The following is a 22,748-nucleotide window of genomic DNA, read 5'->3' on the forward strand; positions in this document are numbered from 1 at the left end:
GTTTCAAGCTTTGAAGCCTTGAAGCTTCCGAAGCCTTAAAGCTTTAATGGTCTGAAAGCTTTGAAGCCTCACAGCTTCAAAAGCTTCGAAGCTTTGACCCTTTAACTACTATGTAGACGGTTTTTATAAATGACGTGTAGAATAAAAAATGGGACTTCCTTTATCTGGTGTTTTTTTAAAGTATTTTATTGTCAGTAAAAAAAAAAAGTGGAGGTGGCGGAGCGGTCACTTGACGGTGATGTTGATGATGCTGATGTCCTCGTAGGGTTTGTCGGTTTTGGGGTTAACCTTGGCATTAGAGATCCTCTGGACCGCCTCCATGCCTTTGATGCAGCGTCCAAACACGGTGTGCTTGTTGTCCAGCCAGGGCTGCAGACACAGACAGGTGAGGCTTTTAGAAGCCCAGCTAAGAAGATTCCTGCTGATTCTGATGTACAAGGAACTAAACGGAATCGTTCTGGAGAACTTTGTTGAGATTAAACCGGAATATACTGGAATGGAAATTGATCCGTAAAAACCAGAAGCTTTTGTATTTATTCCGCTCAAAATAAGTTGAGAGGTTCGTAATTTTACCCAGGACGACTTGAACTGAGAGAGACCGAATTGAAAGAGAGAATCCAGGAAATCCTGCTGTGACTCACTGTGGGAACAACGGTGATGAAGAACTGCGAGCCGTTGGTGCCAGGCCCGCCGTTGGCCATGCTGAGTGTGTACGGACGATCGTGTCTCAGCGTGGAGTGAAACTCGTCCTCGAACTCTCCTCCCCAGATGCTCTCGCCCCCCATGCCGGTGCCGGTGGGGTCTCCGGTCTGAATCATGAAGCCCTGCGCACCGAAAGGAGCGGGAATGACGCCCTGAATGAGTCTGCAGATGCCCGAGGAACAGAGCAGAACCCACCTTGATGACTCTGTGGAAGATGTGGCCGTTGTAGTAGCTGTTCCTGCTGTGAACGCAGAAGTTCTCCACAGTTTTGGGGCATCTAAAAAGCAAAAGGAAGGTTCATTTTTTCCACGCTCTGAAAAGCTGGAACCCATTCGGAATGGGGACCTACTCCACTGGGAAAAGCTTGATGTGGATGTCTCCCATGGTGGTGTGGATGATGGCGCTGTCCGACACCCTCTTGGGGCCCTCGGCCTGAGTAGCTGCCATCACTTCTTCCTTGGATGGCTTCTCGTTGAAGACGTCTCGGTCTGAGTCGGCGCTCTTCGTGTCCTCTGGCTCTCTCTTTGTGAACTTTAATCAAAACATAAACATAAAAAACAACAACAACAAGCAGGTTTCTGGGAAAAAAAAACGGCCCTTTTGCTGTCTTACCATGTAGAAGCGGTTCTTCTTGAACGCCGTGCAGAAGATGGTGGGGTCGGGCTCCACATTCTCCAGGGCGGGGTTGTCGGAGGCCTTCATCTCCACGGTGGGGGCCACCTGCATGGCCTTCGCCACTCCCTGGAAGAGACTGAGGTGAAGCACGCGGATGTTCTCCAGCTTCCCCAGGATCCGCACACATCTGGTGAGGAAGGAGGAAACTTTGAGTCAGGAGTTTCCTGAAGGCCGGCTGCGCGTGACGTCAGCTTGAGGCGACAAACACACGACGACAGGAGTTTCTTCAAATTAAAATGTTTATATAAATGTCCCACCCTGGAGAAAATTGTGTTTTTAACATGTTGTGGGATTTTTCTGATGATGGAGGACATATGTAAAGAAAATAGGGCTTAAAATCGCATTTCAAAGTATTTATTTATTCAAATTGTTGTGAATCAGGAGCAGACGAAAAAATGCAGTTGGAAAAAGATCGTATTTGTGACGTAGAAATCTCGCTGGGGGGGCCACCAGCTCCCTGCTGAGCTCTCGGGAAAGGGGTGGGGAAGAGAAACGGTCCCGCCCACAACTCAGAGGTGAACTTCTAAGAAATGACGGCCGCTCTGCAGAAACTATGTCCTAGAAAATGTCACAGGTTTACTTAAAGACCACTGGGAAAGCTTTAAGAATAGATCCAAAGATGAATGGAGTGAACCTCCACAGCGTAAACTTTTCCTTGGTCTAAAGCAAATGTTCTCATTTGATTTATTTCAATCATATTTATGCTTTTTTTCTGCCAATTATCAAACAAAAATACAATTCTTTAAATGCTTCAACATCACCCCAGCAATTAAAATGAAACCAGCCTAATATGCAACAGTTTCTCAAACTCTGAGGCCGTCCATGCTCTCCCGACGTACCTGTTGGTCTCCACATTGATGACTTTGATGCCGAGCATGGTCCCGTACAGAACGAAGTGGCCGGTCTCGTCAAAGATGATGTTTGCCAGCCGGACTCCGTCCACCTTCTCCAGCTCTCTCTCCACGGCCATCCGCCTCCCAAACTCCATGTCAGGCAGCTGCTGCCGCATTTGCTGCAACTCTGTGAACATCTAACATGTGACGCAGGAGCGATGAGCGACGACCAACACCACACCGAGGAGGAGGAGGAGGAGGAGGAGGAGGATGAAGGCCAACGTACCGTTAAGGACTCGTCGAACACTCTTGCCAGTTTTCCTGTTAGGAAACGGAAGATCCTCACTTTCCTGTCTGAGGCGATGGTGGCCATTCTTTTGCCATCAGGTGAGAAGGCCAAGCTGGTGGGATAGGTCTTGTTTTTTGCAAATTCATACAAGTCAGTGTCAGTTTTGTACTCCCACTGCACGTGCTTGGGAAACTTGAACTCGTTGGGAAGGCCTGTCCAGTATTCCAGCATTCCCGCTTTGTCGGCAGACACGATAACTCGGAATTTAGGATTCAAGCGGATTTGAGTCAGCGGGGAGGAGTGCAGTTTGTCAAAGACGTGAAGGGGCTCGCTGCTTCCCCGCCCATCGTACACAAAGATCTTCCCTGTGGATTTTTCAGAACACGCCACGGTGCAGATGGCGTCCCCGGGGTTGTAGATCCACTCACTCTGTCCGGGGTGAAAGCTGCAAACAAACCCTGCATCAGTGTCTGCCGCATCATTCAGGCTCCACTGCACCGTCATTGGAACTCACCCCAGCTTCAGCATGTTGATCATGTCAAAGTTGACCACATCGAAGACTTTCATGGCCCGATCGTCCCCAACAGAGCAGAAGAGAGCCCCTTCGGCACTGACGGCGATGCTCTCGATCACACCTGCACAAACACAGCTTCACGTTGAGAAGAAAGCCACATTCGTGCGCCTGCAAGATCGAAACGAGGGCGAAAACGAAGGTCTTACCCAAGTGGCTTCTGAAGTGTTTCACAAACTCTATACCCTCATCCTCCTTCTTTTTCCAAAACTTGACGTGGCCGTCTTGGCTGGCAGTTAGGACAAAGTCTGTTCTGGAACAGAAAAGGGACAGCGTGAAAAAGAGAGGAGTGTCAGATAAACGGCACAATTCCTCTAAAGAACATTTTGCCAGAGAGCACAAATTCTAAGTATTTTTACTATTAACTTTACTATAAGGTACATAGAAACACAAAAACTGCACACTCTTTTGCTTCTTTGACACCTGAAGCTGCATAACAGTTCTGATCGACTTGTCTTTCATTTCCATAGTTGCATGATCAGCTGAATGAAGTTACATTTCCACCACTTAGTTAGACTTACTTGGAACAAACTATATGCGTAATAATGTCTCTGTGCATGTAGCTCCGTTCATACATGGCAGCTGAGGGCAGGTTGTCCAGGTAAACACGCTCGTATTCGAGTACTGACACCAAACACACAAAAACAGGCAGAAAAGAGCGGGGGTTAGCGCGGATTAGCACGACTTCTAACAGATGTTTGTCACAGACCAGGGTAAAGCCGCCACCAGAAACCAACCTTTCCGTTTTTTAGTCGTCGTGGCTTCATTCGGCATGGGTCCGACCCATTCGGAATCTTGTTGTTCTTCATCTCCGTCCCGGTTATCTTCAGCCTTTCGCTTCAAATCCACACTGTTTTCAGATTCCGCCATCGTTGCTTCTCTTCTGGTTTGTCCTGTCGTGATTACGGCACTTCCGCTTGACTTCTAAATTCGTTAACCCTTCCAATCGAAGTAAATGCATACATATATAGTAAGTAAAAAATAAGATTAAATTAAATGCATATGCAAACACCTTTTACATTAATATTAGATTTTTTTTCAAACTTAAATAGAGTTTCCACTGAGCGCGATCATGTTTCCGCGGGGCAGTTATCAAAGAACACATGGATCAAACCAATGCAATTGAAGAGGGGAAATAGTTGGAAAAACGTAATTCGTTTGTTTTGTTGTTATAGTTTATTTTTATTTGCATGCTTTAAAATGCGGCGTTTTCTAAAGAAATACCCTTTTATCAAATTCAATTATATATTAAGTGCAAAACGTTTCAATAAGATTATATGTCTACCTTCTGACGTCCCTGTGCACTCGGAAGTAAACAACCCGCGAACAGATGCAGCTAAGATGGCTTTGGAAGTGAAACGATCAAATTAATCTCATGTAAGAAAAACAGTTGTAAGAATCATTCTTTACCATTCGCTTTGTTTTCAGTTAACTAAAAGTACTTTAAACGTATAAATTAGTTAGAAGTCGGGGGGCAAAATGAGCAACATTTACATTCAGGAACCTCCGACGAATGGAAAGGTGAGCGTTCAGTTTCTTTCGCTCCAGAAAAGCCCAACTTTCATGTGGTTTTACCTCTGAAATGTACAACAATTGTCTCCATTAGCTAATAATTAGATGTATTTATTGTTAACTGAAGATTGTATGTTGGAAAATGTTCTTCCAGGTTCTGTTGAAAACATCAGCAGGAGAAATTGACATTGAGCTGTGGTCCAAAGAGGCTCCCAAAGCCTCCAGGAACTTTGTGCAGCTCTGCATGGAAGGTAGGATCTGTCAAAAAGAACCAAAAATCGAGAGTTAAATCTGCCTTTTTGTTTTGTTTTCTTTCTTGGGAAAAGTGATCCAATCTGTGCTGTTTGGGTCTCTATTTCTAACCCTATAGGTTACTACGATGGCACCATTTTCCACAGAGTGGTCCAGGACTTCATCATTCAGGGTGGGGATCCTACAGGAACAGGAACCGGGGGAGAGTCCGTGTACGGCCGTCCGTTCAAGGTCCGACAGTTTCGCTGCTCGCTTCAGAAAAACGTGTGTTTAAGCCTAAGCGAAAACCCTAAACTTCACCTTTCAGGACGAGTTTCACTCAAGACTGCGCTTCATTCGGAGAGGCCTGGTTGCTATGGCGAACGCTGGGCCACACGATAATGGGAGTCAGTTTTTTTTCACGTTGGCGCGTGCGGATGAACTCAACAATAAACACACCATATTTGGAAAGGTGAGCATAACTTCAGTCCATTGTATGGTGGATGTTTTAAGAGCTGCTTATGTTAAAAAAAAGCCTTATTTTCCTTTTGTTTTACTGCAGGTCACTGGAGATACGGTCTATAACTTGCTCAGATTGGCTCAGGTTGAATGCGACAAAGATGAACGACCTCTGAGGCCTCATAAGATCAGATGTGCTGAGGTGATTCGTTTATTCACACCAATCAGAGCAGCTCCTGTATCTAAAAAGTCGTTTTTTTTCCCTTGTGATAATGTTGTGTGCGTCTTCCAGGTTCTGCACAATCCCTTTGATGACATTGTTCCTCGAGAAACGAAGAAAAGCAAAAAGGATAAAGACAAGGAAGAGGCAAAGAAATCCCAGTCAAAAGCCACGAAGTGAGCATTCACTCTTTCTTCTTCCCTGTTTATGCTAAAAAATACAACTATCAGACTTTTATTGTGAATGTTTTTCTCACCTGCAAAATGTAGTTTTCTTGGTTTTAAGTCCATGTGGCCTCGTATTTGAATTCCTCTTACAATCTTGTTGTTTTCTGTGATTGTAGTGGTTTTTGTTTGTTGTTGTGATTTGGATTAATGCTCCAAAAAAACTTTTCCAGGAACTTCAGTTTGTTATCGTTTGGTGAGGAAGCTGAGGAAGACGAGGAGATGGCGAATCAAGTCAGTCAGGTATGTTTCTGCTCTCCACAGCAAACTTTGTGCTGCCTAAAGCCTTAGTCCCAACTAAGAACACACGAATTATCAAGTGAGTGTACTTGTTGATGCATACGGGCATGCGACAGGTTGTAGTTAACACTTCAAATGTATGGGTGTTGTTTAGAGGAAAAGTCACGTGACCCATACAGCCACTGTGTCTGCGTGTCACAGAGAAGCCAAACAAGGAAGCGTATCGTTGCCAGATTCTTCGGTTTTCCACCCAGTTGGGTAATTTTGGAAAATTTGCTTTGGCGGGTTTCGTGTCAACTTGGCAGGGTTCAGTTAGTTTTATTATGAGTCTAAGCTATCTTTTATTTTGAAAAATTAACCTGATCTTTTCTGTTACATTTCAGTCACTTGGGTGTTAAATCAGTTCCGCTGCGATTTTAACAGAGTAGGAAAAAAACAGCTTTTCATGCACCCAAACTTCCAGCTGTTGAACGATTCTCGCCCACCCTGTTTTCCCCGCCCACCTGTGTATGACGTTTTATTTTACTGAATCTTTCCGAAAGGTGTTGAATGTGGTGTTTTTAATTAGGTTTTTGGAATCATTTAACAATTTTATCAAGGATTTAGGCTTTTTCTCCCCCCATTCCTCTCAGTTGGTCCAGCAGAATACAATTCCACTGCATTCTGTCTCTTATTTGACATGAATCATTTTATGTTTTGGAGGTTGTTCAGCAGAACTGTCAAACTTAAAAGCATCTCCCCAATGCTGGATCTTATAGAGCGCGAGACATGGGAATGAGGAACTACGGTAACAAATATTCTGTTTAGTTGATTTAATCAGTAAATCTGTGAACTTTCTTAACTGTGTTGCCTGCAATGATGTTTCTGGTCCAGCAGGAGTCAGTATTGAGTGAAACAGTATCATCAACACAGAATCCATACAGTTTGGCTGATGTGTCAACGCTTCACGAGGCCTCATTTACCCATCACTACTGCAGACTGCGTAAGGAGGCTGTAGGTTCAGCGCACGTGAAACGTGCGCGCTCCTTGCGAAGCCGCCTTACGGTCAGAAATGAGGAAAGTAGACAATCAGAGGGTTGTTAGTTTGGACATCCTACAGACACGTATGACATCTCATGCATGCAGCATTCGCGTGCGGTCAGTAAGCGGCCAGTACTCCCCCCCCCCCCCCCCAACACACACTCACCCGGTGACAATATATAGGTTAGTATCTATAAAAATTGTGTAAGTACACCTAAAATTGTATCTTTTAACATTAATAAAAGAAAAAAGCAATATAAATCCACTTTCAACAAATATTAACTTTATTTAACCACAGAAACCCTGTTATGGTCTAAAACAGAGAAGTAGCTTTAAGTGTCTGAAATTATTCCTTAGTTAAACTAGAAACATTTTGACCAACTGAACCATTTGATGCTGAGAAAAATAATTCAGTCACTAAATGATATTAAATGTAAATTGATTTGAAACATTAACACAGCTGCACCAATTTATTTAACGTTTTTAGTCTGAAGAAATAGATAAAAAAAATTGTGCTGATTTTATTTTTCTAAATGATGGATTGTTTATTTAAGATATCAAGAAGTGCAGCTGTTTTCCTGCATTACCTGCTGTCTTTATGTCAAATACTGACACCAACTAAACCACAGGCAGACAAAGAATACATTGATGGAAAATAAAGACACGTAACAAATATGTCTACAATAGCTCATAAAGAAAGACATTATTAGCATGAGCTGAGTCATCTAAAGGCATGTGATGATCCTGGTGTTGCGTAACCATGCAGCGCTCCGCGTGCACGTTCCACCTGGCAGCCTGAGCCCACTACCCCTCCCCTCTCCTTCTCACACACGCGTGTGACAGGAGACGGGGGCAGCTGCAGGGACGGCAGTTCACAGGTTTCTGTTACAAACTCTGAGATTTAAATAAATATTCAACCGGTTTTTAGTACTTAATTCTTATCTTTTTGGTTTGGCTCGCTTTTATCACAAAAAAATGACTACCGTAATTTCTGGATTATAAGCCGCTACTTCTATCACACGCTTCCAACCCTGCGGCTTCTTCAATGATGCGGCTAATTTATGCATTTTTTCTAACGGCCGCTAAGGGCGCTCGAGCAGAAAGGGTAAGAGTGAGACAGGGGGAATACAGTATATGTGAATGCTTTGTGAATGGATAGCACGAACAGACCCTCATCATGGAAAATGCAAGAAGAAATGCATATGACGCAGCTTTCAAGTTAAAAGCAGTCGTTAAAAAAATCCACCATCACCAACGGGTTTGGAAAAGCCGGTCTGCTGCTGACGGAGAGGACAGCGCACGCTCAGGAGGGAATTTACCTCAGAGTGACACTGACGGAGTGTGGCAAAGAATATCTGACGCTATTCCAATCCAACACTGAGGAGGAAGACTTCCATGGTTTTAGTGCACAGAGGCGCTGCTCTCAGTGACTTTTACCTGTATGTTTTTTTAACCAGCCCTGTCAGTGCTGTTTCTACCATATTGCTGCCGTGTTACTGCAGGCACTGATTGGAAGAGAGCTGTGGCGGACCTCGAGTGCAGCGGCAAAGGAAAGCGATATATACACCGATAGTCATGATGGATTAAATAAAGCATCAGTTCAGAGAAAAAATTCACCTCTTACCGTTTGTTTTTGTCCACATGATGAAGCTAAGGTTTGTTTTAAAGAAGCCAGTGCAGTGATACAGAACATTTAAGCTATAGGCGTGCATTATCACTGTGATAAATCACTTTTTAATTCACGCTCAGCAGAAAATCAGAATCGAGTACAGTGATCCCTCGCTATAACGCGTTTTACTTTTCACGGTTTCGCTACTTCACGGATTTGCATCGTGCATTGTGTTCTGCATTCTGATTGGCTAAAAAGTCACTCCGCTTCTTCTCTACCTGGGCGTCAATAACGTTGCAGTTTAATACACATAGGTAAATCAGCTTGCCAAATTTACAACACGTACGTGCAAATTATCTTGCAATTTTGAGTTTCTCTAAAACCCATAGAAAAAGAGCGACAACTGCCAATCACTATGTTCTTCTCCCGATCAAACACAGCTGCACCGCGGGCTTCAAAAGAAGAAAACACTGCAGAGCGGAGTCAGGATGCAGCGACTCAGTCTGAAGAGCAGTGAAATACACCTGAGTCACTATTTGTCCCACTGTACTTTGTATTTTTTTCATAATCATTTTAAAATTTCTCCTGTTTAATCCAATCCTTTGGGTCGCGGTGGGCGGGGCTAATCTCCGCGATTTGAAGCCTTCTGTTCACATCGATGATTAAAATTATTATTTGACAGTACAGTACAGAAGTTATTTGTTGAAAAAAACTTTCTAAAGTACTTTTATTTAATGCTAGAGCCTGTAAAATGGTTTGTTCTTTCTTTTCAATGTATAATAGAGGATTTAATTGTATAATAATTGTTAAAAGAAAAAAGGTTTCTACTTCACGGATTTTGCCTAAGACAGGTTCTTTTTGGAACGTAACCCCCGCGTAAAACAAGGGTTTACTGTATTCACCCGGACCATGGTATAAAAATTGTTTCACTCACTTTAAATACCGAATTTAGGTTTTTCAGTCACTTTCTTTGGAACAGGTGTATGAAACCATGAAAAGGTCTAAGTGTCATCTGCATAGCTGTGCTGTGTTCTAATATTTTCATACAGAATCTGACTTTAATGCTGTAATGACATTAGAGAACAGTGGGCCTGAAAACAAACCCTGAGGAACTCTGCAGCCACAGGGATCCAGTTTGAATTACCATAGGAACAGTTTTGCTTCCCAGACAAAAACGAATCTCAACATTCCTCTAAAGTATTCTACACACCAAAACAGATTTAGCCTAAGTTTAAGTGCTTAATAATAAACTGCTTTTGTATGAGAACAGCATCGAAATGTTCAAAAAAACTGAAACAAAAGTGTTTTTTTTTTTTACAAACTGTGAGGTTTATCATGAGGAAAAACATGTTAGAAGGTGCTAAAACCAACAACTGACTTTCTTTTTTTCTTCAGACATTAAAGGGAAAAAGCAAAAGCAGCCACGACCTTCTGAAAGACGACCCCCAGCTCAGCTCCGTCCCCGCCGTTGATAAGTAAGCGCCGACGGACGCCGAAGCTTCAGGGTGTTTGTCTGATTGTTCACGTTAAACCCGATTGTTTTATCTTTAAAGGAAGAGGAAAGGGGGGGCTGGAACTGGAGAGGTAAGCTTTAATAATCTAAAAAAAGAAAACGGGTAGATTTGTAAGGATCATTTTCTCTTATTTATCAGTCAGAGGACGATGCAGACAGCGACGTGGACGGTGACGTGGCTGCAGGGGAAGAATACGACTCGGACGGCAAAGAGAAGATGAGAGAGCTCATCAGTAAGAAGTTAAGGAAAGAGAAAAGCGGCGACAAAGCAGCCGAGCACGGAGGAGAGGATGAGGAAAAGGGGAAGACGACGAGCCGCAGGTACGCCGTTCAGCTTCTCTGTTTCTTTTTTTGCCCCTTTAGCCGTAAAAGCAAAGGTTTTTTACGGCAGCTCACGGACTGGTTCGATGTCAGACGAGATTTTCACGGACCGGCCTGCACGAGGCTGAAGTCTGATTGCTTTTTTTCAGCTTCCAGTTTCCCTTTCAAGGGTAAAGTTTATCCTCATTCCCTGTAAAATATCTGCGGTTCATTTAAACTTTATTGTTCACTGGATTTCCTGCAGGAACCATTAAAATGAATCTAGATTTTCCTTTACCCATAACTGTCAAAACGGAGGCTAAAAAGTCAGACGCCGACTTTAGCCTCATCTCACTATTAAAGAAAAAAGGGTCACTAAAACGGCTTTTTTCTATGTATCATATTAAACACCAATCGTTTAAACAACTTTATTAGCAGCATCTTTGTAACATCAGACAGCCGGCTGCTAAATATTCTGCATAATCATTATCATTACGGCCCGGAATACATCCATATTTGGAGTAAAGACTCCTGGTTTTTGTCTGTTAAATGCAGATTTCTTTTATTTTGAAGTCGAAGGCTTTTCTTCTGTTTCATGTCTGGATCTTTTCTGCCAAAAAAATACGGTTAAAAAGAACAACCTTTCTATCTTTTAATTTACCGGTCGGATTAGCCGCTTTGAGAAAATAGCGGATGGACTAGAATGAGTCAAATGTGGTGGAGGGAATGCAGTAGTAGAGGCCCTCAGTTGTCATCTGTCTGCCCAGCTGTTGGACAGGACAAGTAAAAAACGGACAGGTCTGCAGCAGCAGCGTCACTGGTAACACAGGGGGATGACCAGATGGGGGCGCTGTTGGACTATGAAAACATAAAAGCCTTTACGGTCAAACTTTTTCTGCAATGATGTGACTAATCATAGTCTTTATTTGAGTAAACAGCAGATTGAAGTCATTTCATTTTAAACAAATAAATCCGCCAAATTTGAATGATTTCTCATTAAATATATAGTTCATTGAAGAATTTGGGGCAAATCATTTATTTAAAGTTTCAAGCCATTGTTTTCCTGTTTCTCTTTCTTTATTATAGTACCTTCCACCAATTTTTGGGGCTTAACTCCTACAATGTTTCAGCTGTTTTAACCATTCATCTGTTAAAATGTTGTTTCCAGCTATGACTTTTGGTCCTTCAAATCCTTGAACCTTTCAAGACATTTTCAGGATTTTTGCCTCCATTGAAAGACATGGGGAATCCTTGAAAACCCTTTTCTTCTTTCAACCATTATACCTTCAACATAGTTTTAGCTACAGACACCATTTAAACTGCAAATTATTCACAAAACTTTAAACTGCTTCCATTTATGTCATATTTTTAAAATATGTTTCAGTTTTTCAAATATAAACCTTTAAACTTATTACGCTTTAAGTTTTATTATCATTCAGCAACACAGCATTCAACCCTGCATTTTTTTCTGGGAATGCAGCTCCTTTTAGTTTAATGTAATGATTAAAATAAAAATAAACCCATTTATTTCAGAAAAAAATAAATACCTATTGAAGAGACAATCTTCTTATTAAAGTCAAACTTTTGTTTTCCAGAGAAAATGCATTATTGTGCCCCAAATTATAAGTGAATATCAGAGTGAGACTTCACCCGTCCCACCTGTCCATTTATGTTTAACACTGTGGGGCTGAAATCGCCACAAAAATCTCAGAAATCAAAGTGAAAAACTAACAAAAAGTTCAAAAGTTAATGCTCTGAATCCATTTCCGTCCCATGTTATCCGCCAATTTTCACCCAAATACTTTTTTTTTTTGAGTGAAAAAGTCATTTTTTTCAACATCTAGAACCTTTGCTAAACATCCGATCACTGTTTGCAGAGTTGGGGTCCCTCTGTAGGTTGGTGGTTTGATTCCACTCCTGTGAAGTTGTGCAGAAACATGCATAAGCACACAAATCAGTGTGTATGTGCGACAGAAACCCCCTGGAAATGAACATGGAGACCCAGAAAGGATGAGATCAGAGCGGCACTGCTGTCCCCCAACATCACATCTGAGCTCTGAGCAGAGGACGTCCAGCTACACACATGCACACACACGCACACACAGACACACACACCTTCACTGTGCCGCTCTGCACACACTGGACCCACATCAATGGATCTGCTTTTCCAAACAAGAATGTTGGCACGCAGCGCAGATTACTGTGAAGTGCAAGCAGCACTGTGTGTGATTGTGTGACCAGCCATTTGTGTGTGAGATGTGTGCACACTGATTCTCATGTTTGTGCGTTTGCATGTTGGCGTGGGTTTGTGTATTTGTACATGTGAGGATGTTTATTTGTCCGCACGTTTGTGTGCATGCTGGTGTGTATACATGTTTGTGTACGAGTGTGAACCTTGTGTGTGCTGTTTGTTTGTGTGTCAGTGTGTTTAATAATTTGTGTGTTTGTGTTAATGTGCTCGTGTATGCATGTTTGTGTGTGCGTACATTTGTGTGTATCTTTGTGTTTGTTGATGTTTTTTTGTATTTGTGTGGGTCTGTTTACACGTGTTCCTGTTTTGTATTATATATGTGTTCATGCTTGTGTGTGTTTACGCAATCATTTTGTATTTGTTTAGATTTGTGTATACGTGATGTGTGCGTGCACGTACGTGTGTTCCACCCTGTGTGTTCATGCTACTTGTGTTTGCTTGTTCGTGTGTGTTTGTGTTTTAGTCTTTGTGTGCGCGTACATTTGTGTGTATCTTTGCGTTTGTTGATGTTTTTTGTATTTGTTCCTGTTTTCTGTTATGTGTGTGTTCATGCTTGTGTGTGTTTACACAATCTTTTTGTATTTATTTTTTTTGGATGTGTGTGCATGTTTGTTTGTGTGTCTGTGTGTGCATGCATGCATGCTGGTGTGTGCACAGCTTTGCATGTGTCGACGTTGTTTTCATATTTGTGTACATTTCTGTACATACGTTTGTTTATAAATGTTCGTGTGTGTGCACGTGACTGTGTGTATACACATTTGTTGTGCGTTTCTGTGTTTATGTATGCGTGCGCATGTTTGTACGTGTGTCTGTGTGGGCATGCATGCTGTTGTGCGCACCCATTTGTGTGTCTGTGTGTATTTTTTTTTTATTTGTGTACATGTGCTTGTGTGTGTGCATATTTGTGTGTGCGCTCCTGTGTGCACACATCTGTGAGTTTAAATGCGCACTTGTGTGTGCGAGAGAAACAAAGGTGAGAATGGAGGGCGACGGTGTGTGAGACCAACACGAGCACGAAAGACCCGTGTTCAGGACAGTGGGAGGAGCTTATCTTTCATCTCCCTTTGATGTGGTGGGTTATCTCCTCCCCTCTGCCTTTGAGCAGGCGGCCTCCGGCACGCATTATGAACATACCCCTTCTCTCATTAGCGCTAATGGGATTCGGAGCAGGCCCCAGTCATTTGTGTGTGTGTGAGCTGACTGACAGCCAGCCCAATGTCGGCAGACTGAAGTATATTAAACACAAGCGCAAATTGTTTTGCTACAAGAACTGTAACCCAACACAGTGGTTTGTCTTGGCAGGGAATCAAAGAGCAGGCTTGTAGGTACAGTGTTAGTCCAGGACAAAGGGGGCATTGTTGCAGGGCAGCTTAGCTGCTTTGCTCTGGGCTGTGGGCGATTCTGGGCTGCTGTCTGGTCATCATGGTGAAGCAACGAGGAACTTTTCTAACTTCTGTCTGGTGGAGCTCGCCGAGTCGGGACTGCTCACTTTGGGTCTTTGTTCCATTTTGGGGAGAAACGGCTGGAAAATGCAGTGAAATTAGGAATCTTTCCACATCTTTGACAAGTTCTAAAATAGTTGTTTATCGTAGAGAAAAATCCCTTCCTCTGTTCATATTTTTTTTTAAATTAGGTGTCGTTTGACTGCAGAATTGAAATGGATTTAAGCCACAATCAATAAAAGTTGTGATCCGGATAATGATAAATCATGTAAAAAAAATGGTACGTCAGAACAGGAGTGGGATTATATAAATTCGCTTCCTTCCACATTTTAAATCAAATCAAAAAAATCTTTTGATCTGTTTTCAAAGTGTTCCCGGCGCTCTTTTCCCATTATCCCTTTGCTAACGTGCTCTCCAGCTAGCTTACAGCTCCTCACACCCCCAACCTAACATTAGCGGTGCAGCAAAAAAAGCCAAGCAGTATCTGAGCTATCCATCCGTACAGTTTTGAGCCAGATTCCAGCTCAGATGTCCTCCATCATGAGAAAAATCCTACAAGAACTCGATTTTCCTTGGAGTGGGTCTCCGATTTGGGATTTCACCTGCAACCTTAGAAGGGTCCTGAAAAGATGTAACTGATTGACGTCTCAGAAGTGATGGATGTGGTCGTCGCCACTTTTGTTGAAGCTGACAGGGAACGACTGGGAAGCAAAATGTTTCCACGTCTGTGGGACACCGGGCGAGCCGCTCCTGCCAGCAGGGCCCGGCAACCGCCGCTGCTTTTAAGAGATAAGAGAGGAAATTATTTATCCCACGACGGGGAAATTCTTTTGTTTGCAGCAGCAAGAAAGACATCCAAATTACAAAAATGACATTCAAGCAAAGTGACCTTCGGGTTTAATAGTGCAGCATTATAAAAGAACAGAACAACATCTGCAAACCTGCACAACAAAGTAAATAAATTAAACCAAATAAATAAAAATACACACCAAACAACTAATCCCACTTCAGTTTCTGCATCCTGAGGATACAACCCCACATTTCATTATTCATATCACACGTTATCACCTACCTGGGTTTCAGAAAACTTGAAGGTACAGGTGGAATAGAATTTAAGATGCTGTCCAGTTTGTAAACATCCTCTGTACACTGCCCGTCGTGCAAAGAAGTCGAATTTAATGTGTTTGTTTAGAGCTTTATGGATATAAAAGCAGGGTTGTTTCCGAATTCCTTCCCTTCTCACTATATAGTGCGTTCAGCATTTTCTAGTCATGTCCGAATCTGCGACTTCCAAAATCCAGAGCCTTAGAAATTTCCAGAAGTGTCTGCAAAAGACCAGCGTGCATCGATGCTCACTAGATCGGCGAAGATAGACCACAATGCATTGGGCCAGAACATTTTATACCAAAATTTATTTAAATGTATTTTTTTAATAAACCATCAACGTTTTTAACTTCATGAGACATTGGAATCATAAATAAAAATCGCAAAAAGCTGATATCATTTAGATTTTAACTTTGTGAATTCGATGGTCATATCCGGTGTTTAACCCTTGTGCTATCTTGTGGGGTCCAGATGACCCCCTCCTTACATTCACGTGTTCTCCCTACCATGACGAAGGTGGAGAGGATTTCATGTAATCCATGGACACCAGTGAAGATCACAAATCATTGAAGAAAAAAGGTTCTAGTGGGGTCCAGATGACCCCAGTTGGGATTGGGGTCATCTGGACCCCACAAGACAGCTCAAGGGTAAGAAAAAAAAGTAGTGAGCATGGTGTAGTTTTTTAGAAGTTACTGGGGTTATGGTGGGAATTCGGACACATCCGTGCACTCGTACGGGGGGCGGTTTACCCCAAAAGTGCTAAAGGAGTACGAAATTCAAACATATGCATACACTTGCAAACCAATTTAATATCTGAAAATGAAAATAAACGGGAAAAAAAGTAGAATTGTAGCCAGGTTTTGGTCCAAAATGTAGGCTTTCTTTTCGTAGAGGTGTTGGGTCGCCAGACGAGGCGCTGTTGCGCATTAATTGGGTGCTCCTGTCTCCCGTCATCGGCCCCGGTGCCGCGCTGCGTTTGGGCAGAAAAACCTCGGAGATAATCCAGTTCTTGGCAGCGGGGTTGTGTATGTTTTGGATCCGCCAGGTTTACACCTCTCTGGGTTTTTAAACCTTACCTCATGAGGGGCACTCACATGGCACCAGACAGCATCTAGGATGTCTTAGGATGTCTGATGGGGAGGGGTCGGGGGAGGGTTATTTTTTGCGTGAAAGAAACCAGCAGACTGCCACTTTGGATTGGAATCAACATCAACATTTGAGGAGAGACGCTTTAGGTTTGTCTGCTGCTCTCGAAAAGGCAGAGAAGCTTCAGCCGCCAGTCACCTGAGGTGTCTGAAGGCTGTACAGAGTCGGGGCGAATTCCTCCTCTCCAGTATGCCAAGCCTCCTCAGGAAAAATCTAGAGCCTGAAGAAAATCTAGAGCCGTTTGGTCATTAGACCGAGCCAGTCCCCCCAAAGCAGAGAGGAGCTGCGGCCATCCCGGTGGTTCCTCCACTCCCACCCGCTGTTATCCATACGTCTGACACGTCTGCGTCCCGCCGAGGTGATATTTAAAACTAAAAGGACTTGATTCTGTCAGTATTTACATTCCTCATTAGACTGCATGAGAGAGAGAATTCCAAAAAAGGCCAACTCTGTACGTTTCGGAGGACTGCTGGAGTTCTGATGAACCATAGAGTCATCACGGTACTATTTAAAAGGCTGTCAGATCCCTGCGTCAGCCTCAGACCGCCGCCAGACTCCGGCGTATTTAATGCACGGCTCCGAGTCGAGGAAAGAAAGCGCTTGGTCTTTTGCCAACCGCCTCATATGCTTTCTTTATGAAAAGTTAATCACCCACAGCTCTCCGGTTTTCACATTTTTGACATTTTCTGAAGGAGCGACAGAAGCCGGCAGCCCCCAAAGCCGACGCAGAGCGCCAGCACTGGTGGGGAGTCGCAGAGAGTATTCATAACTTATTGGCTTTGCCAGCTTCACTCTGGCTGCAAATGACAACCGTGGAGCGAGGAGTCGGAGGGACGAGTGCACAGATGGAGGGACTCTCCTGTTGAGTCGTGACAGGGGGAGAGGGTCTGCTGCACGTTTCCACACTAATGTGCTGTTTTTCCATCAGCTGCTGACTTATGAGCGCAGAGATTTTTCTGTCGGCATTCCTGAACCTTTCTGAAGTTGAAACCAGAAGAAAAAAACCATGCTTTTTTATCAAATAAAAGTAAACTTATCTGTTTTAGGTCAATTACAATTAACCGAATTGTTTTTATTTGCTAAATGTCAGAATAATGCGACCAAAGTTTTTTTTAACCTTATTTTTACGGCCATAGGGCGCACCAGGTTATAGGTCGCAGTGTCAGTCATGGATGCTTTTTCTGTATTTAACACATACAGAAGGTGCACCGGGTTTTAAGGCACGAGCACGTTAACACATACACGTTAAAAACATGCATGCTAGTGTGTTGTGGTTGTGATACATTTTTTCAGTCATCAATCAGCATCCAAAAATCTGTCAAAGTCCTCATCTTCTTTATCTGAAATGAACAGCTGGGCTACATTTTTATCAAACACGCCAGGTTCCCTTTCGTCATCCTCAGAATCCGCTGGAAGTTGGTGCGCCACCGTAGTTGAGGCCCGGATGGAAAGATGACGGAGCACCGAGACGGACCTCCTTGAAAATGTTCAAGTTTTATTTCCTCTGCAAGCGTTACTGCCTTCGTTGGAATGGTGACCGCAGAGACGCTTCTCCCAGCTTTTCTCTGATCGTTAATCCATGGCTCCGGTCGGTCTTCCAATTCGGGCACCTCGCTTTCGTTTCCACGGCGTCTTCTCAACTTGTTGGAGTTTGTTTTCCAGCTTCCTCCACTTGCGAACCATGGATTCATTCATCTTGAATTCTCTGGCAGCTGCTCCATTCCCATGTTCCTCCGCTTGGCTGATAGCTTGCAGTTTAAACTGTGCTTCATAAGCTTTGCATTTTCATGGTTGCCAAAACGACGTTGTTCTGCACAATGCCACTGGGGTGTGTCTTCTTTCACGTCCTCACTTCCCTCCTTACCGTTCTCATGCTGTCCTCTCCTACATCCTCTTTACTGAAGTCATACATTACACATTAGGCGCACCGCACCATTTGGCGCTCCGTAGTTTTTGGAGAAAATTTACTACTTTTAAGTGCGCCTTATGGTCGTGAAAATACGGTATTTTTATCAAAGTCAAAATTTTACATTAGATCCCTATGCCTTTAAACGCTTTGGGAAACCCCAGATGATGATGTCATCTCTTTGGAAGCTTCTGAGTCGTGTATTGACAGCATTTGACTTCATTACAAACACACCTATATTTTAGGGCACATTTGAAACACTTGCTTGTTTGTAAAACATCATGGGACAGTCAAAAGAAATCGGTCAAGATATTAGGAAGACGACTGTGAATTTGCACAAGTCTGGTTCATCCTCGGGTGCAATTATTAGTTGCCTGACTGTTCAGAGAATTGTTCGCAGGAGTTTTTCCATCCTCATAGACGTTAAAGATAATAAACGTTTTAAATAAATAAATAAAAGATTACAGGGCGGTAGTAGTTAGTGTGACAATGGTTTAAAATTGGGCTAACTCTGGGGAACAAGCATCAAGGAAGGACAAATTCAAATTAGCAGAAAAAGATAAAAATACATTTAATAAAACTATATAATCTCATACAAAGCCAAGTCCAACATTAAATTGTCATTTTTCCCACGTAGCATCATTAAAACACCAGGTCAGCATTGGAGTCCTCTGAGCCCTAATTTATATAAAGCCTCTTCAAAGTTCCTGAACTTTTCTGAAACCAGAAGAAAAGATCATTTGTTCTCATCCTGTGATGAGTTCTTGAACAGAATAAGATAGAATAGAATATCTTTATTTATATACATGAACGAATCACAAAGTGCTTTACAAAAGGAGCATAAAAACACTAAGAAGTAATAAAATGGAATAATAGTAATAAGACACAGTAAAACTTAGTAAAGTAAACTAAAAGTAAACTGAAACGTCTTTACCTGAGATTTAAAACACTCAACTAAGTCAATGTGACACGACGAGGATGGGAGGGAGTTCCTTGAAATGAGAGATCTCCTCTCGTCTTAAAGCGGGTTTTTGGAAGGCTTAAAAGATTTTGGTTGGAAGACCTCAAGGATCGGATCAGGAGTTTGGGTTTAAAAGGTCAGATATGTACGTCGGAGCTAGACCACGCAAGGCTCTAAAAATGATAAAGTCATTTTGAAATGTGACTGGTAACCAAAGTGAAGCAGACCACAGAGGAGTGATGCGTGTCCGTATACTGGTTCCTGTCAAAAGCCTTGCTGCAGAGTTTTGGACGAGCTGAAGACGGTTTAGGGAACGTTTGTTAAAACAGGTTAAAAAAAAAGAGAGTTGCAGTGATCTAAACGAGAACAAATAATTTTTTCCAGGTCAAATCGAGACAAAATACTTTTTAATTTTTGCTTTGGTATCTCCCAGAGTCCAGCACCGCTTTGACTTGACGAACCGTATTTGAAATGAAACGAGTTCATTGAATAGAAGTCTTCAAAATAAATCACGCCGCTGGAATCTGCGGAGCCCCCAGGTGTTTCTGAGCAGATGTTGGCGGGACATTTCCTGTCCTTTCTGCCCCGTCTCTCTCCTTATTGCCACCGGGGCCGCGGGGCTGATTGTTCACCGGTTGCCATAGAAACGCCCCTTGTTTTCTCAATAGTGGCGTGTCGGGGCAGGCAGAAAGGATCAGTGAGTGGAAAGTGTTCGCTGAAGGGCTGGAAGGGAGCAGCTCAGCTCACAGAGGCGTCCTGGGAACGCCGGGGGTCGTGCTCCACCTCCCCTTAGTTGATTGTTCTAAAAAAGACGTAGCATCTTTTCAGCCATCCAACTCTTTAGCGCTCATCCGAGATTATTTGCTCTGAATAATTTGTAATTGTTCTGTTGTCTAATCGTTTAACTGTATTAAAAAAAAGGAAGAAAAAAAGTTCTTGAATTAATCTGAGATTATCTTAAAGATATTGTTTCTGACATTTACAAAGGGAAACTACTTTTTCTCTTTGAAAAAGTAAAAAACTTTATTCTTCTTCCAAAAAGGACTTCGCTGAGCAAAAAAGATATATATTTTGTTTGCAAGAGAAACTTCAAAAGTGTTTTTTAGACCTAAGTAATATAAACGCATGCATATAATGCTTTTCAACGCATACATTTCTACCTTAATAACTTTAGAAGTTAATGTAAAAATAAAGACGTTTCCCTCCTTTTATAATTTATTTAACGTTTTATAACCACATCAAAAAATCTGAATTGAAATTTCTGTTCCTTTGATCTTTGAAAAAAAAATTCTATTAAGACAAATAAAACCAAGAAGCCACCTGGATTAAGGAGAACTTTAATCATTGTTTCAATGATTTTATTTATTCATTTCTCTATTGCAAATATGGTTGAAAATGTATGAATTTTCTGCTTTGCTTTGCACCTCTGATGTTTTTAGCTAGCTACAAATTTAATAGCATTGATATGAATGTATTTATTACAATATAAGGTTTAAGTAGTACTGGTATCAGTGTTTTTCTGGTGGTATCATTTGCCTATTAGTATTTGTTTTTGGCATTAACAGACATATTGCATTCTGACATCTTATGTCAAAATGATTCTTTTCTAAGCAGTTTCAGGTTCCATCCATCTTCAGAACCCTCTGAATCTCCTTTTGCGGCCACAGGGCTGCTGGAGCCTATCCCACATCCCGCTGCTACAGCAGGGTACAACCTGAACAGGTTGCCAGTGCATTGCAGGGCCCAGTTTCCGGTTTTCTATAATTTTCCGTCTTATCTTCCGTTTTATCTCTTTCGGGGTCATGGGGCTGCTGGAGCCTATCCTGGCCACTCGTGGGTGAAGGCAGGGGACATCCTGGACAGGTCGCCAGTCTGTCGCAGGGCCACAAATCATACATCCATCCACTCTCACATTCACACCTATGGGCAAACTAGAGTAAGTAATTATGAGGTGTGATTTGGACGGTGGGAGGAAGGCGGAGTCCCCGGAGAAAACCGTCTTCGTTTTAACAATTTGGTGAAGCCCTTTGAAGTTTTAAACATGTCGGGGTTCCTTGTTCAGAACTTAGACTGCTGCCCCTTGACCGGGGCCTGAATATGCATCAGAAGAAAGATGGATAGTGGTACTTCAAATTTGATGGTTTTTTTTACGTTTATCAATTTGTTTCATAAAAAGAGGAGGATGAGGCTCATCAGATGACCACTGCTTGGGCTGCAAAGGAATCTCTTCATCATTTTTCTTGCAGAAACTGGAATCAGCCAGACTGTTCGCCATGAATGAAGGGCCATGAAGTAAAGCTAGTGTTTACGTTAGTCTATGACACAGCCGACCAAACCGCCAGAGTGCGTTCAAGGTCTGTAGAAAAGTCTGTGTCACGTAGTTTCTTTTTTTAGTTTTTTTTATTATAAAAACATGGTTGTTTCAACGGTAGACAGAGGGATATAGAAAAAGATAATAGCTACAATAAAAGAAAACAACTTTTTTCTACAATTTTGCAATATTTCTGAAATGTAGAGGTCTGTAAGAAAATAGATTTAACAGCATCATCATCATCCTCTTCTTCCGTTTTGTTGCTTTCGGGGTCACGGGGCTGCTGGAGCCTATCCCGGCCACTCGTGGGCAAAGGCAGGGTACACCCTGGACAGGTCGCAGGGTCACACACCCATGCACACTCACATTCACACCTATGGACAATTTGGAGTGACCAATTAACCTATGAAGCATGTTTTTGGACGGTGGGAGGAAGCCGGAGACCCCGGAGAAAACCCACTCATGCATGGTTAGAACATGCAAACTCCACACAGAAAGGTCCCCCATTGATGTTCTGGTTCTGGTTCAGACTTGAACCGGGGTCCTTCTCGCTGAGAGGCAAGAGCGCTAACCACTGCACCACTGTGCAGCCATAGATTTATCATTATTCGCCCAAATCTTTTGTGTTCCGTAGCAGATTTCCTGTTGAAAAGGCTTTTTTGTTTTGCGTTTTCGTTCGATTCAAGCTCAGAAAGAGATTTCTAAATTACCTTTGGTCACAGAACAATTTAAACAAAGGTAACTTGAGCTGCAAACAGAGGATCCAAAGCCCCAGGTTAAAGGAAAGAAAAGATGTAAATGAATGTCGGTGTTGGGAGGCAGAAACAAAGACGGCCATTGTTTGGTCTGGAGATGCCTCGCATGTTTCCCCGCCAGAGGCCCAGACTCAGCAGCTTACCTGTTCTTTGTGGCTCCGCAATGAATGGGATGAAAATGGAGCTGTCAGGCCGTATGAAAATATTATCATTTCCTAACATAACATTTCTTCTCTGCGACTGGCATTAGTCTCAGTGATATGAAGGGGAACAATAATTACCATTGATGGCCTCGTTTGAACCGGGCCGCTTGCCAAACGGCAGAGATGTGCCGCGGCCTGCCTCTGTCGTCTACTTCAGGCTTTTACGAGGAAGTCCCTGTAATTCCTAATGCAGTGCCACTTCTGCAGAGGAACTATAAAGCTTTATTTTATGACTCCTGCCACCGCCACTAACAACATCGTGCAGCGCGTG

The 22,748-nt window shown here is 42.7% G+C and overlaps 2 protein-coding genes across 10 annotated transcripts in view; one reads left to right on the plus strand and one right to left on the minus strand.

Moving 5' to 3' along the window:
- Positions 1 to 159: 159 nt before the first annotated feature.
- ppwd1 (peptidylprolyl isomerase domain and WD repeat containing 1) lies at positions 160 to 4,142 on the minus strand. The gene is made up of 11 exons (XM_004074495.4): positions 3,808 to 4,142; positions 3,592 to 3,694; positions 3,220 to 3,323; positions 3,014 to 3,134; positions 2,497 to 2,944; positions 2,217 to 2,407; positions 1,315 to 1,504; positions 1,052 to 1,233; positions 898 to 979; positions 642 to 824; positions 160 to 369 (listed from the first exon to the last, which is right to left on the minus strand). The coding sequence occupies exons 1-11, from the start codon at positions 3,938 to 3,940 to the stop codon at positions 226 to 228; spliced, it is 1,881 nt and encodes a 626-aa protein (XP_004074543.1). The 5' UTR covers positions 3,941 to 4,142; the 3' UTR covers positions 160 to 225.
- Positions 4,143 to 4,152: 10 nt separating this feature from the next.
- Positions 4,153 to 22,748, plus strand: part of cwc27 (CWC27 spliceosome associated cyclophilin) — a 41,140-nt gene continuing 22,544 nt past the window's right edge. For all 9 annotated transcript variants that reach the window (XR_002291285.3, XM_004074494.4, XM_078956036.1 and 6 more), the window contains exons 1-10: positions 4,153 to 4,591; positions 4,737 to 4,833; positions 4,953 to 5,065; positions 5,142 to 5,285; positions 5,376 to 5,474; positions 5,565 to 5,668; positions 5,890 to 5,959; positions 9,981 to 10,060; positions 10,139 to 10,169; positions 10,238 to 10,419. Coding sequence is in view for 8 of the 9 variants with exons in the window: in XM_004074494.4 (XP_004074542.1) it covers positions 4,550 to 4,591; positions 4,737 to 4,833; positions 4,953 to 5,065; positions 5,142 to 5,285; positions 5,376 to 5,474; positions 5,565 to 5,668; positions 5,890 to 5,959; positions 9,981 to 10,060; positions 10,139 to 10,169; positions 10,238 to 10,419 (962 nt within the window). In the remaining variant the exon portion in view is untranslated. The remainder of the gene's footprint in view (positions 4,592 to 4,736; positions 4,834 to 4,952; positions 5,066 to 5,141; positions 5,286 to 5,375; positions 5,475 to 5,564; positions 5,669 to 5,889; positions 5,960 to 9,980; positions 10,061 to 10,138; positions 10,170 to 10,237; positions 10,420 to 22,748) is intronic.

This window comes from Oryzias latipes, chromosome 12 (genome assembly GCF_053564925.1).
Source record: "Oryzias latipes strain Hd-rR chromosome 12, Olatipes_Hd-rR_3.1".
In the NCBI taxonomy this organism is placed as follows: domain Eukaryota; kingdom Metazoa; phylum Chordata; class Actinopteri; order Beloniformes; family Adrianichthyidae; genus Oryzias; species Oryzias latipes.

Bases quoted from the DNA above. Each gene is read 5' to 3' on its own strand.
- ppwd1 (XM_004074495.4), bottom strand. From the start codon at position 3,940: ATGGCGGAATCTGAAAACAGTGTGGATTTGAAGCGAAAGGCTGAAGAT. The intron at 2,408-2,496 runs GTACGTTGGCCT...GTCACATGTTAG, and splicing joins TGTTCGACGAGTCCTTAACG to ATGTTCACAGAGTTGCAGCA. The intron at 1,505-2,216 runs GTACGTCGGGAG...CTTCCTCACCAG, and splicing joins ATCAATGTGGAGACCAACAG to ATGTGTGCGGATCCTGGGGA.